At 33.2% G+C, this 17,676-nt stretch overlaps 1 protein-coding gene across 2 annotated transcripts in view; it reads right to left on the bottom strand.

Moving 5' to 3' along the window:
- The window catches only part of LOC129218179 (ralA-binding protein 1-like), a 105,327-nt gene that overhangs the window by 73,760 nt on the left and 13,891 nt on the right, over positions 1 to 17,676 (bottom strand). For both annotated transcript variants that reach the window (XM_054852397.1, XM_054852396.1), the window contains exon 2: positions 1,747 to 1,868. In XM_054852397.1, the coding sequence (XP_054708372.1) occupies positions 1,747 to 1,837 (91 nt within the window). In that variant the 5' untranslated portion in view covers positions 1,838 to 1,868. The remainder of the gene's footprint in view (positions 1 to 1,746; positions 1,869 to 17,676) is intronic.

The raw sequence follows: 17,676 nt of genomic DNA, 5'->3' as shown, positions 1-17,676 counted from the left end.
AAATAGCTTTGAAATACAACAAAAGCTAATTTTATGCTTGGGACTTGTATGCATAAGGTTTTTTGCTCAAAGTGTACTCCAGAATAGATACAGTACAATGAAAAATGTTTAATACAAAATTTAGGGGGACCAAAATATTTTTTTGTTTCAAAAGAATTTTGGATTGAAAGATTTGTATTAAGTTGCAAACTAGACTGCCCAGACTGTTCATTTCATGTTAACAGATTATTCATTTTGAGCACTTTTGCATTAAACCTAACAATAGGTTTAACACAAAAATAAGTACAAAACCATTGCTAGATTTAACATGACAACCCCCTCACTGCATTTAAATTGCAAAATTATACTATATTAATGATAATTAGAAATTATATTTAATTAAAACACGTACCATTATATCATATACTCAGGAGTACGCAGGTTTTCTCCATGTAATAATGTGCAACTGTGTGCAATCATATTGATGTTCCATCTACTTTGGAACATCTTTGTAAACCCCTTTTACAAAACTGATTGAACCAGTATAACTACGCTCTGGAAGTTTTATATTTCCAGATATCATTCAGTTAATCAATCTCTAATTTTAAAATGCATTAATTTTCTTATGAATATGAAATATTTAATTTTTCTTTTGAACTTTAAAACATAATTGGGAACTAATGGTGATTATTTATTACTACTTTTATTGAAGATGGTTTCTCAATTAAAATTAATTACATTGGTTTTTAAAATTAATATTTTTCATTCTAAACATTGCAGCGACCAACCGCCGGACGCAGCGAGAGGAAGCCAAGTCCAGCGAACTGCTATCATTCGGCCGCCAGTTGGCGACGGGGAAAATAAGGCAAACCCAAGTTTAAACACGGGTGAAAAAACGATTTCTAAGAGACCTTGCCGAGATGTGATAGTTATCAGCTGCGACGAAATTGTGAAGCTGTGGCTCGCGTTTTAGATTTTACAAGTTTCAATTTTAACCTTTTACCGGTGTTTAGCAATTTAGAATGTTTGAATAAAATGTTTTATTTTTACACTGTTATTTTATATTCGGAGTGCTACAACATAAAAGAAAATACGTTAGTTACAAAACTGAATAATATTTATCACTTAAGTTGAAGTAGAAGTTGTTTGTATAATGCAGAACAACATGCCCTGTTGAGCGGACCAACATACTCCGGGCACAGGGCACCTCGGTTCACTTTGCAAGGTTAAATTAAAAAAATAAAAAAAAAAAAGTTAATCAACTGAACATTAAAAAAAAAAAAAAGAATCTGGGCTGATGAGAAATGTTTAGGGAAACTCAAGGTAAGAAATCAAATTGCTCATTAAATTTTTTGACAAGATGAAAATTGTAAGGTTGAAAAGTGGATCAAAGTGCCTCATCTCCCCCTACTACTAGCAATACTTGTAGGGCATTGTTAGCAGCAAGCAGATTTAACTCATATAGACTAATGTTACATTCAGCAAAAGCTTTTGTTTCAACACTAACTAATTATTCAAAAGAGCAGAAAGAAAAAACAAAAACTAATATAATTAAGTTAAAAAAATTCTAATGTATGAAAAATATTATAATGCCAATAGATCAACAAAAATGTGCATTATATTTCTATAAACTAAAAAATTTTTCTCAGTAGAAGTAAAGGCATTCTAAAAAGACCCCGAGTATTTTTGTACAAGGATATCAAATATATAATTAAGATATCCCAAACATTATATCATACAAATTTGTACCATTATTCATATACTTACAATCACTGTCACGTGATTGACCTTTTCTAGAAGTTTCTGAAGCATACAGCCCAGGGAAATCTTTTTCTACATCTGGGCTATCAAATTCCATAATTTATTTTAAATATCACAGAAAATACAATCTATAAGAGGGGAAAAATATGAAGTCATTAGAAAATTCATGAATAAAATAAATATATAAGTGAAATTGAATAAATAAAAATAAGTTCAATTAAATTTCAAGACAAGTTTGATTTGATTTATAATAACACACATTGGAGTATATAGCTATTTGCAGTGGAGAAGCTTTTACCTCTAATTATTCACAACCTTTTTCCATATTTTATTTCCAGGAAAACACTCAAGAAAGATATACATTACATAGGAATGAAAGAATACCCAGGTCTACAGGCGGGAATGGAACCACGCCTCTCTGCTAACAAAGCAGTTAGCGAAACCACACGGCCACCAAGCCCCTCAAGACAAGTTCAAGATTAGTTTTTAATCAAACAAATATATTTGTCATTAACGATTACAAGTTAAGATGTTTTTTGATAATTTTACATTTAGTATTCAAAAATATGCCAGCAATATTCATTGTAGACTAAACAAACAACAAAATGCCAAAGTTTAACCAGGGCTGGCAAGTTTCTGCCGGGGCGGTTAAAACCACTGGTTGAAACCGGTTAAAACCGGCATGGCAAAAACCACTTTCTGCCACATTTTCGGCAGAAACTGGCAAAAACTCTCAAAATGATGAAAAAAAAAAACTATTGACAGACAGTAGAAAATGCATGGAAAAAAGAATTAATTGTTAACCAAAGCACAGTTTAATTTATAATATTATCACAATTCAGAATCAAATGTTACATTGTTTGGACCCTGCAGTTGCTTCTTGGAAAAGGTGGTTCCAAAAATTTAAATAGTTTCTCAATTTAATATGCACGAATGAGAAACTTTTGAATATTCTTGCAACAGAAAAGCTAGCAGGAACAAGCAATATTCATGAAACTTTCAAATTGTTTATTTTTTTTTAACTGGTCCATCATGCATGTAGTAACTACGGTAGTGGTAAAAATTTTACTGGAAAAATGAGTTTCGAGAAGTGGGGCCAATTTGTTTTGCAAAGCTGTGATATTAAGTACAAAATCTAGATTAATATTGGGAAGTAAAATTTGACTTTCTTCTTGAAGCACATGATAATTTCAATTAGAGACGTACCGAGTAGCACTTTGGCCGAGTAGCCGAGTACTCGGCCTTTCATTACTCGGCCGAGTAGCCGAGTACTCGGCCTTTCATTACTCGGCCGAGTACCGAGTACTCGGCCGAGTTACCAAGTACCAATTATGTTTTAAGAAGAACCACCGATACACATGTGATGAATTTTGAACTTATTGGAATAGTTGCATAGACCTCCATGTCCATATAATAGTTTTTAAAACTAAATTCCTGCTGAAATGTAACTATGCATTATTTAAAAAAAATTGTTTTATATATATATATATATATATATATATATATATATATATATATATATATATATATATATATATATATATATATATATATATATATATTTGACAAATATTTTACAAAAAAACTATTTTTTAAATTAAAAATTAAAAATAAATAAAAAAGGTATGATTAATCAAGTTGGAATTAAAACAAATTGTACCAATCTTGTCCGCCAAAAAAAAATAACTTTTAAAAGCAAATAAAACAAATGTGCAGGAACGCTGCAGACACTTGTTTCTGCGTTACAAGGAACGTCTTTTTCAGTGCATAAAATGTTAGCTAAAGAGATTCGACAAAAGAATCCGATTTCTGTCGGATGCCTTTAAACGAGCTCACATTTTGTGCATTGAAAAAGGAATTACTTGTAATCCCAAAACACGTGTCTGCACTGTGCTTTTAACGTTGTTTTATTTCCTTTTATTTTTTACGCAAAGGTATTTTTATATTTCTTATAACTAATTTTTGTTTGTAGCAAAAATACATTTTTAATATAAAAATGCCATATTTTCTATACTTACTTTTTTGCACAATTTTTAATAAATAAGTTTTATTAACTTTGGGGACATTAAAATAAAGATTTATTCCCTTGAAGCATTACAAACTTCATTACTCTCAAAATTTAAATTTAAATTGTAAATGATTGCAGAATATTATATGTGATTGCGTTTTTTTTATAAATTTTAATATCTGTCTTGGACAATATTCAATTTTTTGCAACTACTTGGTATTGGCCGAGTATCTGATCAAAATTTGGCCGAGTACTGAGTACTCGGCAAATTGGCCGAGTAGGCCGAGTAGTTACCGAGTACTCGGTACGTCTCTAATTTCAATCACAAGCAACTTAGATGAAGCTTATTTGCGAGCAAATTACAAACAGAAGCAAGGTAAGAAGCAAGGTAAGCTTTGGCAGTAGCCTGAAAAGAAGATAAGATTTGGTATCCATCCTCAAAAATTATGAAGAAAATAAAGCCTTTATTTCATCTTGATTTTATGACGTACATGCAGGGCCGAATTTGGAAGTGTGGAGGCCCTGGGACAACGAAGGAGTGGAGGCCCCTAATCAGGGTTCGAAAAGATCATCATATTTTCGAAAATATCCGATACTTTGATATATATATCCAAATATTTTGATATATATGTATATATCCGATATTTTCAACCCGTGAAAGTTAGGATAGTTTGTAAAAATTTTACTGTGGGGGCCCCGGGGCAGTAGCCCCGCTTTCCCTCCCCTAAATCCGGCCCTGCGTACATGACTCTCCAAAGTTCAATTTTCAGCAAAGCTTACGTCTACAACTCTCCCGTTAATATATAAGATAGGTGGAGTATGGTACAAACCACAAAAACCTACATAAAAACGTTAAACATGTGCTGTACCGTTCTCACCCACAACAAGAGGGTGAGAATAGTACAAAGAAAAACCGTTCTGGAGGGGGTGTAGGAAAAGTTTCAAATTATTTCAGGGATAGAATCGAAACCCAAGGTCTTAAATTATAGTAATAATGCAATTTCATTTTTTTCGAATGAATGTAATTACTGTCAGAAGTCAGGGGCGGACTGGCCACGTGTGAAATGTGGAAAATTCCACATGGGCCGTCCTTAACTGGGGCCGTTTTCTGTGCATTCAATGTGTACGTACCATTTTCCTCAATTTTATTTAAAAAAAAAAGTTCTTAGCTAGGCCGGCCGTTCTTGTGTCGAGGGCTGCATCAGCCAGAACTGCTCTTTTTGTTTGGGGGGGGGGGAGGAGGAAGAGGAGGACGGCCGCTCCTTTTTCAACGGTCACTCTCAGGACGTTAGTCGGTTCTTGCCTATAACTATTACCGTATCTTGTTACGTAGGGAAAACGAAACAATGTCTTTGTTGGGTGGTCTTCGTCCGAAGCGAAGCCTTCAGGATCCATGGGTGTCTCTCGTATCTGTTCGGGATTGATGTTTCCTGGAATTCTGGTAAGGAGTTTTATTGGGGGTGGGGATCTTTTTTTGTGGCCATCAGAGAGGATCTGAGACTGTCTGGGAAAAGATTACATTAAACCTTTTTCTAATGAAATAAGAGAAAGGTGCCATCCTAAGAATAGAATGTATAGGAGAAAAACGTCAGCTAAAAAGCTTTTTTTTTTTTTCATTTTCATCCTTCGTTTTTTTTGTTATGTTTCCCAGCACTTTGCAATAGATAGATCCATGACTTTCTCAACCAATTAGATAATTTTGAGATCTCCTCAATTTCGTCTCCGAGGGAAAAAACGACTCATTTGTTATACACCGTGTTGACTACTCAATGGGACTGCATGTGTTTTAAATCCAACGGTGACAAGAATCTTTTTTAGGTAAGTTTAATATTTTTAATCATCATGTGTTTATTTATTTATTTATTTATTTTGTCATCAGCACTTTAAATAATAAGAACTTGAACTATCGGTTATAATTATAACAAATTGACGGTGTTACACAAAAATGAGTCAACCCACCAAGCAGTACTTTTGAGTAAATTGAGTTCTAAGCTGAATTTCATAGATGACATATTAATTCAGAATTTGGCTTAAATTGTCTTTGTATCCCCGTAGTGTATCAGTTTATCTGCCAACATATGTGAATAACTCATTATTTTTTTAAAATTTTTGTTGGATAACTCATTTTTGTATATCACCGTCCACTTCATCTATTTTCGTTTAACAAAGATAAAATTCACAAAAGTACAAACAGTATAAATATTTAAAACAGTGATTTCCAACATTTTTTTATCCGTCGCCCCCTTACTTTTTTCTTGAAAAAAGCAAATTTTAGATTAACGTAAAATCGATATTAGTATTTTTTGCATACAGTGAAACCTGTGTAAGTTGACCACTCGTGGTGCAGTACTTTGGTGGTCAACTTAGACCGCTGGTCAACTTATAAAGGGCAGTAATGATTTTTTCAAACATTTTTTTGTCATTTCTCGCACCGTGTATTCATTTTTCGAGGAATTCACCCTTATTACTCTTTCTGTTCAACTAACTTTCATTGTTTAACATTATTGAAAGTGAAACCATAATTAAAAATACTATTCAAATAGTTTTGTTATTTTTTCCTTGTTTTAAACTATATTAGACACCGTAGTTTTAGAAATTCCATATGTGCCAGCTAATTTTCTTTGGCTTTCTCCTTTTTCAATTCATTTTAATATTTCATAATTTTTATTAATTTCAAGTTCAACTAACTTTCTTTTTGAAGCCTTTTTATGTAACACTTATAGCACAAAGAGCAACAAGCTCGACTCTCTCAGTTCATAAAGGCAAAATTAAAATATCCTATATCTTAATCCCTTGCACCCGAAATAAGCCAGACGGGCTCTTTAGCAAGCTCATATCTGCGTACTACAGATGAGACGGGCTCAGCCCGGGCCCGACAGCCCGAGCCCGAAGCAGGCTCGGGCTTTTGAACCAAAAATAGGTTTTGGGCTCGGGCGGGCTCGGGCTCAAGCACAGATATTCAATCGCCAATCTCGATACAAATTCAAAGCAAATAAACATTTTCCTACTGTGAGAAAATGAAAGGAGCATTTAAAAGAGTTCAATCAATGTCAAATTTACACCCCCCCCCAAAAAAAAAACAATTAAATAAATAAATTAACACCAATTTATAGTGTTTTTTTTTTTTTTTTTCGCAATTACTACATTGCAATATGTCATACAGTAATGCATTTGTAGTGGAGCATTTTAAGAAAATTTAGAAACTTCTCTCTGTTAATGAACAACAATTGACGTAACCTTTTTCATTAACAGAGAGATCATGTCAGACTGTAGAAGGTTCAGTTTTTGATACAAGAAAGTTTCCTTCGGGCTCGGGCGGGCCCGGGCTCTCAAAAATGAGCCCGAACTCATCTCTACTGCGTACCCGCAGTGCGGGGGGCTCACTTCCTCAAGGGGGCTAACGGCCCTAGAAATTCAAGAAAAAAAGAAAGAAAAACTAGCATTAAGACTTATTAACTTTACAAATAAACACTGCTGGCCACTAGGGAGATGCCCTACCCATTTTGTTGCAGAGGGCCCAAAATGTACAGCCCCGGGCCTTAGCACAATTCCAGTATTGCCACAACCTATTACAACTGAAAGAAAACACTTTGTACTTTTCTACTGACACCTATTTTTACTGAACAAAGTACAAAAAACTATCTCAAATAGAACAACAAAAGAAAAATAAGGTTGGAGAATAAAGAGCAGCATAAGCTTTATGCTGCTGTTTAGTTAGTAAAATGCTAGTCCGTCATTGAAGCATTAAAAACATTCTTAGAAAGCTATCAAATGATAATAATAATACAATAATAATAAATTAATAAATAATAAAATAAAATAATTTACCGAAGAAAGTTTAAAACAATAAACCAAGTGTAAGCTTACAAAGGGTTTTTTACACTACTCCAAACCAAATTTGGCGTACATTAGTGGTCAAGATAGAGGTTTTCCTTCATTTTATAAGATAGGACTAATTCCGTTCCTGACAAAATAGGTCTACATAGACAGGTGGTCAACTTACAAGGGTGGTCAACTTTACAGATTTTACTGTACTTAATTTTAATTTAAAGCCTAAATACTGTACCAATTTGATCCACTTATTGTTACACAAATTTTTTATGTTTTTTTTTTCAAGAGTAATTAATTTTTGAAGGGAGATAATAAACTAAGATTATTAATATACTTTTCAAAGACAGCAGAACATTTTTTTTTTCCCTTTTTTTTTTTTTGGCATAAAATTTAGGATTTGGAAGAATAAAAAACTTTGGCAGTTTAAACTTGAAGAAAAAAAAAAAAAAAAGAAGAGAGAGAATGGTTTGTTCCGGTGTCCAGAACTTGCCCTGAATACAATTCGTATGCTTGTCCAAGATATAAGGATGTGCATGGCCCTCCTGAATTTAATTCATTTCTTTTTTAAACTCATGATTTTTTGTCTAAACTCTGGACCATCGATTTTGCATACGTTTTCACTTTCAATATCTGCTGTTTTGTTTCAAATTTTAAATTCTTATGATTTATGTTTATTATTATTAATAAACACAAATTATTAGAATTTAAAAATTGAAAAAATATAATGATTTATGTTTATTACTTATGTTTATTATTATTATTATCATTTAAATTTTTGTTTTGAATGTTCATTGCCCCCTGAAGGAACCAAATCAACCTTTTGGGGATAATAGCTTCAGGTTGGAAACCACTGATTTAAAATATACTGGATATTTCACTTGATTAGAAATAAAAAGCAAAATATCCTTTTCATAACGTTCTCTTGAGGACTTTTGTTAATTTCAAAATGAATATCAACTTAAAATTTCAGTTGACAATCAGCAATTATGCTGTAGAATTTGTAATTCATATTGAAAGTTATCCATAAGCTTTTATGTGATTTGTTTTGATTTTTAAAGAGAAAATGTCTTACATTTTTAGATACATCTATTTAATTCATGAATTGTTTTTACATTTAGCTTTAAATTTTATGACGTAGTAACATTCCTGAAGTAAATTTCAGTTTTGCTGTTAAATAAACAAATTAGTTAAAGAAAGAAAAAAAAACAGAGAGAGAGAGAGAAAGTGAGAAAGGGTTTACGCTACAGTAACCAATCATAATTTCCTATATTAAGTTGGTGTTCTTTGTTTCATATAAACAATCTTAATGAATTCTTAAAACAGATTAATAAAGTGTAAGGTTAAACTCTAGCTTTAAATACGTACAATACAATTTTAAGAAAAGACTTTTTAAAAAAAAGAGTTTTTTCTAAAGGGTAAATAGTACCGCTCATGGCCATATGAGGGTAGTGAGAAGCTTTTGCCGGACATAACGGATGTTTTGTCCCTCGATTGTTTTGGACCTGGACGTTATATCCATGGACGTTTTGGATCTGGACGTTATGTCCGGTTCCCAGTGAGAAGCAAAGGGATGCAAGAGGCAAAATTAAAAATTTGGAGATAACCAGTACAAATGGTAGGTGGACCCCTTCTCTGTCTCGGGGCAAGAGATAGTACTATTAGCAGCACTGGTAGGTGCCGCTGTATAGCATGATTTAGAAAAAAAATTCAATGAAAGCCTATCTAGGATGTGATCTTTATACGAGTTTTACTCAAAACTTGAAAATGTCTTCTTACACCCCTTTGCTTCTCACTGCCTCAAATGTATTACGTTTGGTACAGATGTGATATACCCCCCTATTTGGCGACATTCGATTTTTTTGCACAAAATTAAAATATTTTTCTCGCGAATGAGGCGATAATTTTTTATGCATGGCACCCCTGGCCAAACTAACCTGTGTTTAGCAACCCGAAGGCAATCTTACAGATCTGTTCAAACTTGTTTACTTGGGTTGTTTGGGTTTCACGCAGGAGAGATACGTGGTGTTGTTTCATGCAATATACCTTACAGGAATGCTTATTTTGTGTTAGTTTAAATTCAGTAGTTGTGTTTTGAAGTAAAAACATTAGAAAATGCCAGTTTCTTCAAACTTGAAGGTTAATTAAAAGTTAACTCCAACATGGTGTGTATCTGTAACGTGCCATTGTCATATGATGTATTGTTTTAGACTGAGTGTGAATATTTATACCATATAAAAAGGTAAGTACTTTACTTTAGAATTCAAAAAAAACCTCTCACTTCCAAAATTCTTTGTTTTTACAAATCCTTGAGGGGTTCTTGTAGTTTTTAACTTTATTTTTACTGTATGTAAATTAATTTTACAGAAATAGTACAGTTATTTTGTTCTAAAAGTTAATTCTTATCGATGCCACGAATTATTTAGACATTCTATTAACGTGCCTCCTTTAGGTACTGAATTTTATGTTAACAATTGAAAGTTCTTTCGGTTGTACTCTTAAAAATGCTGAATTTTATTAATAAATCTGCACAATAATGGTGCATATTTCACACTTAAAACTGTGTCATTATTGTACACTGAACGGAAGGAGCAACCCTTGGGTGTACATACACATGAATATGCATAATATACATAAATATACATAATTGTGACCATACTCCGACTGTAATGTATATTAACAGTCGGAGGGATAACGGACCGAGCGGAGCGAGGTCCTGGCGAGCCAGAGGTCTCATAGTACTTTCGTAATGAGGACCGAGGCAGGGCCGGCGAGCCGAGGTCTCATTACGAAAGTACTATGAGACCGAGGGCTCGTATCCCGGAGAAATGATGAAAAAAAATTAATGCATTAATTTTGACTTGTAATTAATACAATAATTTATTTCATTGTATTTTAATATGTTTACAAAAAACCCTGGCCCTGTACATTTTTGAAGCATATATTCGTGATGTTTTTTGTTGTGCTTTTATGTTGTTTTTATATATTGTGTTCTGAAGTGCTTTGATCATGTTTTTTTATCTGATTTTTTCCTGTTGGTGCTAAAAAAGCATCGCTAAGAACGATGTATGACATATGTCGTCATACATCGTTTTCTTGGCGACGCTTTCTTGGCGCCAACAGGAAAAAGTCGCCAAGGGTGGGGTACATCACATCAGTTCCTTACGTTTTGTTTTAAATAAGATTTTTATTCACTTTTACATAAACGAAATACTCTTAAATGCGGATTTTCAAAGAAGCCACACAGTTTTCACAGTGGTTTTTTTTATTGCGTAGAGCAATTTAAACTTGCAAATATTTTTTAGAAAGTTTGATCCTTGAAATATCATCTGTATATTATGGACGTTTGCTGTACGCTTGGTTTAAATCAATCTGCTCACTAGTTTGCTTGAAATAAAAAGTTAAATTAGGATTTCTGAAAAAAAAAAAAAAATCTTGGTATTTCAGCGGGGGGGAGAGAGGTGAGGGGGGTGCTGGGGGGGGGAGGAATTTTTTTTTTTGAAAAAACACACTAGAAACTTTTTAGGTTTGGAAAACTACATCCAAACTTTTTTGGATGGGGCCGGCATGAATTTTTTTCCACATTAAAAGTTTAGGGCCAGTCCGCCCCTGTCAGAAGTTTGCTAAAAATGCATCATAGTCACCCGCTTCTACGGTACTGACTTATAGATGTACATTACTGACATGCATAAACAAGTAACCAGACCAGGTGTGTTCAAAAAAAAAAAAAAAACCCAGCCTAGTACGTTTTTGGTGTAACCTAGCTTGATCTGTTCAGTAAATCCATTTGCTCATGTAAGGTAATTCGTTTGCAGTAATGACCAATCCTTTTTTAGCTTTTACATATGTTTTACTTAGACTTACTGTTTCTATAGTCCATTTAGCGAGAGCTGATAGTGGACGTAAACAAAGCAACGTGACAATTGGCGTTACCGCTGTCTGCTTGGCGCTGGGATGATTGAAAACAGCGCCAATCAGATAAGCGAAATGTCCACGCTTTCAATGCGAACAGCATTGCCAATCGGGCGAGTAAGTCATGAAAGTAGTAACCCTCTTTGTTTACTTCCTCTATCAGCTCTCGCTGAATTGAGTATAGGTATAGTTTAAACCAGGGCTCTCCAACCTATGACCCGAGAGCAGAATTTAACTGGCTCACAAAAAACTCAAAAGCTAAAGAAAAAAAGTTTTTTTTAATTTGATAATATATTTTCCTTCAACCTTCAAACAAGTTTAAAGAAAACTAAGCCCAGAAAATCTTAAAAACCACTACTGACCTTAGCATGAGCGCAGCCAAAGGCAAGGGGAAGGGGAAACTGTCCATCTTCCAAATTTTACTTTCCTCTCTAAAGACCCTCAAAAATTATTTTTGGCACTTCAAATTCAAAAATTTTTTGGATGAGTTCCAAAAGACATACAGAAACAACCATTAACCCTTTCCTGAACATCTTAACATATGAGTATATGGCTTAAAATTCTTTTTGAAACTTCAATATAAAAACTTTTCTGGGACAGCTACTTAATTGAAAGGTTTGGGGGATGAAGGGGCTATGTTACCTTTTTTAAAAAATCAATCGAATTCAGTAGATGAAATAGTCATCTGCAGAACTGTTATGTAACAAAATCTGAATATCTCAATACAGCTAGAAACAAAGATATGAAGAAGATGAAAGGGCTATGTAACATTTTCCTGCTAAAGCCATAGAGGATGAAAGGGTTATGTGCCCTTAACCTCTTCTTCCAAAGGAACCTGAACTAATCATAGTAAAATAACTCCTTCATGTATTCAACAGGTGGATGTTATAATAGGTCTGAAATATATTTGCAGGCCCTTTTTCTTTTAAATTCAACGGATTTTAAAACTTTCAAGTACTAGTCATCGAAAATCCGTACGTTATTCTTCATAATAATAATAAAAACAATAAATATTGACAAACTTCAACTAGCAAACGATAAATTAAAAATTGAATTCTTTTACTCAAATTATTTACTGCAATTAACATTGAAATAAATTATATCATAAAATTAATGTTTGCAGGGGATAAATTTAGAATTGCTTTGGTTGTTAATGAAAATATGAATTCAAGATACTTTGGTCGAATTGAAACGGTATTGAGAAAACACCAAAACTTATATTTATCAGAGAAATATCAGGATATTATTAGCAAATCAAGTAAAAAAAAAGTAGTTAGAGATATGGGTAACCATTCCCGTAAAACTGATGACAAATGACAAAGATGAAATTCTTCAACAGAAAAAAGAATACTTTAAGGGAAAGCGTGCGTTTTAGAGATTGTGAAATGGATCCACGCAGAAGAATACAGTGCTTACCTTTTTAAAGAATCGTGTAATCCCAACGCCCCTTTTAAAGAAGTGAACATATAGCGCTACTTGAATCAAAGAGCAAGCTTGGGGGACATTTCCATTTCCTAATTGTTTGAAAAGACAGGGAAGTTATCAAATGGAAAAAAAATCTGAAAGACCAGCTACGATTTATCCCGAAAAAATACACATCGTACTACAATCTACTTAATGAAAGACCTTGCCATTAAGACAAATTTAGGTTTTCTTTTGTCAGAGATAAAACCGGTTGAATTATTTTTGTTTTAGTCAAATATTTCAAGTGATATATGCTAAGATATTTCGATTTTGTTCTGAAATGGCCCAAATTAGTTCACTTTGTATCCTTTTCTTTTGAATCAAATATAGAACGTTACAACAATTGAATTTATTTACATCTTGCCTCATTCATTCTTTAAATAATTTAGATTTAAAAAAAAAATGTTTATGGATGAAGGGGTAATGCATACAAAATACATAAAAATATATATTATGGATACAGGTAAGAAAATAAAACATGGGAATTTAAGAAATAGGTGTCATTAGACTAATTTTATACGCTCACTAAACGAGAAAACCAGAATGCAAAAAAGTTGCAACCAATAAAACTCTGAACCAAAATTATGCTAAATTAGGATTTTGTTACATAACCCCTTCATCTCCCAAGCCCTTCAATTCTGACTATTCTTCTAACATTATTAAAGAGATGTCCAGAAATGTGTTTTTATAGTCTGGTCCAATCTAACTTTGCAGCACTGGGAAAGGTCAGAGATGGGCTAATCCGCGTTGAGAAGTAGTTCTCGTAAATTTGAAGGTTTAAAAGGGTGTAAAAATTACGAAAAAATTGTATATGCAAAAAAATTGAGAATGTGTGCAGTTGAGACACATAGTTCAAGCTGATAATGTGTTATATATATATTTAATTTGTAAGTATTTGATTACAAAAGGAAAATCAAACCGCTCTAACTCAAATTGTCTTGGCAAAGACTTGAGCTTTCAAGGTTAACCTTGGCGTGCTCCCTGTAGACCAGCAAACCCCAGAACTCATGTTTCCCTACTTCGCATTGCCTGGGGAAAACATCTGAATGTCATTGTGACTCTTAAATGAGCATCTCCTCATTGTTGTCAAAGCATTTCTGTCTGGTCTGTTGTCAGTTATGCATTCCATAGTTATTTTCAAACAACTGAATATATTTTTAAAAAGTTTCTGTGAGTAAGAAATAAAAAATGAAATGAAAACATTAGTTTCCAGTTACTTACATGCTGCAACTACAAATACGTTGTGGGGGGGGGGGGTGTCTTTGAATTAGAGATTTATTACTTGGTAGTTTTGAATAACTTTCGTTTTTTACATAATAAATTCGAACTTCAAGAAAACTATTGAAAAAAAATCAAGAAAATCCGACTTTTGTTTGAATGTAACAAATACTTGTTATATGAAAATGTGGGGCATGTTGGTCCACTTTACAAGGTTCCATTGAAAAACCAATTTAAAAAAAGTTAACCAATAGGGTGGGCCGAAAAAACTTTTTTTGGAAATCTGTTTTTGGATAGTGCGGAAAAGTTGCTATATGGGCCCGTTATTACCCATAAAAATTTCGCTAAATTTGTTTAATATTTAGCCGACACTATTTGACCTTGAAAAACTGAAAAAAGGGCAAAAATACTTTTTTCAAAAAAAAAAAGAAAATGGGGGGGGGGGGGGGGAGGTTAAAAATAAAAGTTTGGAGCTAGTTTCAGCAAACATTAGAAGTATCTGTCAGTGAATTAGTTGAAATCCTCAAAGACTTTGATACATTTCGTAGAATATTTAGCTACGCTCCTTTAAGACTGACACATGGGAAAAATGAAAAAAAAAAAAAAAAAAAAAAAATTTAAGTAGTTTCAAAATAAGTAAATACTGAAATGTTACGCAATACGTTACTTAGAAAAAAACAGTGAAAATTCAATCAATTTTATGCGACATTTGTACGCCAATTTTAAAAAATGCACACACTCAAATAAAAAATAGTTACATAAGATGCTAATTTTTTAAACTTCGATTCCAATTGTTTCTCCTGGATAATAAACGGCGCTCAACTGCTTCTATTATTCCTAAGATTATGTTATAACTATTTTATATATGTTTGGCAAATAGAACCCTTGAGTATTAAAAAAATGTGAATCCTCTAAAGTATTTTAAACGGTAGCCGGACATTTCGAATGTCATTGCATTATTATCTTTGTTTTGGTATACAACACGACTGTTATGTAGAAACGCGCGAAAAAGAAAGTAACGTGAGCAAGCACAAGTAGTCTTCTATTTGGACCTGGAAGAGATTTGTCTCCTCCCGATGCTTTATTTCTTCCAACATATGAGGACATTTTCACATGTTATCAAATCACTAAGATGCAAGTAAAGGGAGAAGGAAGTAAGCAACCATCTTCAGCAAGTGTTACCGCTGTAGTTGTAAAAAAAAGTTATTGATATTTGGGTGTGTGCATCCCTTCCCCTTGTTTCGATAAGAAGAGTGATCGCCATGATTTTATCTTATTATTCTAAATATAGAATAATAAGATTAATACTTGCGCAATGCGCAACAAAAAATGCTAAAAATATAAAGACGCAACTTTTACAATCAAAGCTAGGCAAATTTAAAGCAGAGGCTACGACTTTGACATTTGTGCCTGCAAATGCGCAGATTTATATTCGTGTAATTGCAGAAAAAAAGCAAAAGTCCCTGATAGAGAAAAACAATTTCTAATCGATCAAAGGACAGTAAGAAAAATGGCTATTGTAAAAGTGGATAATGTAACAAGTAATGCATATTTCGTTCATCCTGAACAGCTACTGTTGACAATGTTGTTTGACTCAAGAAAATACATTCGGGAATTAGCTGTTAGGTGCATTCTGAACTCCAGAAAGAAGAAGACGAAGAGCTCGGATGGTTACGATTTTTTAAGCATCCTAAACTCAATTTTGAAGCCATTGATTATGTTGATTTAGTTCATTGGGCAAACTGTGTTGCAACAGAGCCACCTCTTACAATGCATCTTAAAGACGAAATGCGCAAAGAACAGCCTACAGCTGTTTCGAGAAATTTCCCTGTCACACGGAAGCTGCGCAAAATTTATAGAAATACAGCAATTTTCCGAAAGCGGGGAAGGGGGGCAATGTCTTTCCAGACCCTCTCAAATGGCGGAGCTGTTCCCCTCCACCCAAAGAAAAAGAAATAACAATAAGAAGAGTGTATAACTCTAGAAAACACACTTGTATTCCACATAAGTCTATGTTTTGCCGAATTTTAACCCGATTCACATGCAAAAACTATCGATATTCGTCAAATGATGTCTACAGGTGGCTTATATGTAACTTGAAACCACTAAAAAAAATTATTTAAGCATTTAATTGGCAAGAAACCATCAATTAAACATCGCTCTAACCCTATTCTGAACTCCAGAAAGAAGAAGACGAAGAGCTCGGATGGTTACGATTTTTTAAGCATCCTAAACTCAATTTTGAAGCCATTGATTATGTTGATTTAGTTCATTGGGCAAACTGTGTTGCAACAGAGCCACCTCTTACAATGCATCTTAAAGACGAAATGCGCAAAGAACAGCCTACAGCTGTTTCGAGAAATTTCCCTGTCACACGGAAGCTGTGAAACGTTGTGTGAAACTAATAACCGAAGCTGCAATATATAAGTTTGTGGTGAAACTGCACAAGATGGATACATTCGTGCCAAACTTCAAGCTAGGAAAGAACTTCCATCATTTGATAACAAGGGACAATATTATTCCAAAAAATAATATTCATTATGCATGAAGTATTATAAATCAAATTTGAAGATTTCTTTTTCAAAATTTTACTATCTTTATATGTAATTCTAGAAAATGTATATGATATTATTGCGTGATAATAATTACTATGATTAATAGTGCTATTTAATTAATTAGTCTATGATTTAATTTTGAAAAATAATTTTCACAACGGTTTTTAAAAAAATTCAATATTTTTTCATTTTTCTCCAATTTTTTGATGTCCGAAAGGAGCGGTTAAATGCTCATTAAAATCAATGAAACATTTTATGGGCTCGAACTGGCTCATTATATAACATTTTCGGTGCATTCCAGCAAAATATTTGAAATTTAGTTTTTAAAAAAAAATTTCGACAAAAATTTATTTTTCTCATTTTTTTGGTTTTTTAGTGTTAAATAGCGCCGGCTAGATATTTTTTAATATCCAAGAAATTTTTTGTGAGTGCTAACTAGCTAATCACGCAACTTTTGCGTGCTATCCAAAAATTGATTTCGAAAAAAAAAAAATTTCGGCTTATTTCGGCCCACCCTATTAACCAATTCAACATTTTCAAAAAAAAAAAAAAAAAAAATCTGTGGTGTTGAGAAATGTTTAATGAAACTTACTGCAGAAAATCAAACCGTTCATTAAATTTTTTGATGAGATAAAAAAGAAAACGTAAAAAAGCGGACCAATTTTCCCCACCTTCCCCTACACCAAAAAAAAAACAAAACAAAAAAGTGAAGATACAAAAAAATGAAGATTTAGGAACTGTTCCCATTTGTAGTTTTCAATTTAAAATTCACCCTGAATTATTCGTCCCCAAAAAATGTTTTTCAGCATATTTTCAAGCAGGCCTGACAGTTCCAATAGACACGTTTAGTGTGACGTCAGGGGTTGCCAGAAACACGGGGAAGTTTCCAATCATGCCGTTGCTATGCGCGTTGCTAAGGGAGAATCAGCATAGGATCTTCGTAGGAATAGG

Source organism: Uloborus diversus, chromosome 3, assembly GCF_026930045.1.
Source record: "Uloborus diversus isolate 005 chromosome 3, Udiv.v.3.1, whole genome shotgun sequence".
NCBI lineage: Eukaryota > Metazoa > Arthropoda > Arachnida > Araneae > Uloboridae > Uloborus > Uloborus diversus.
Note: the sequence above shows the minus strand (reverse complement) of the source record. Positions and strands in the feature narration are given on the sequence as shown.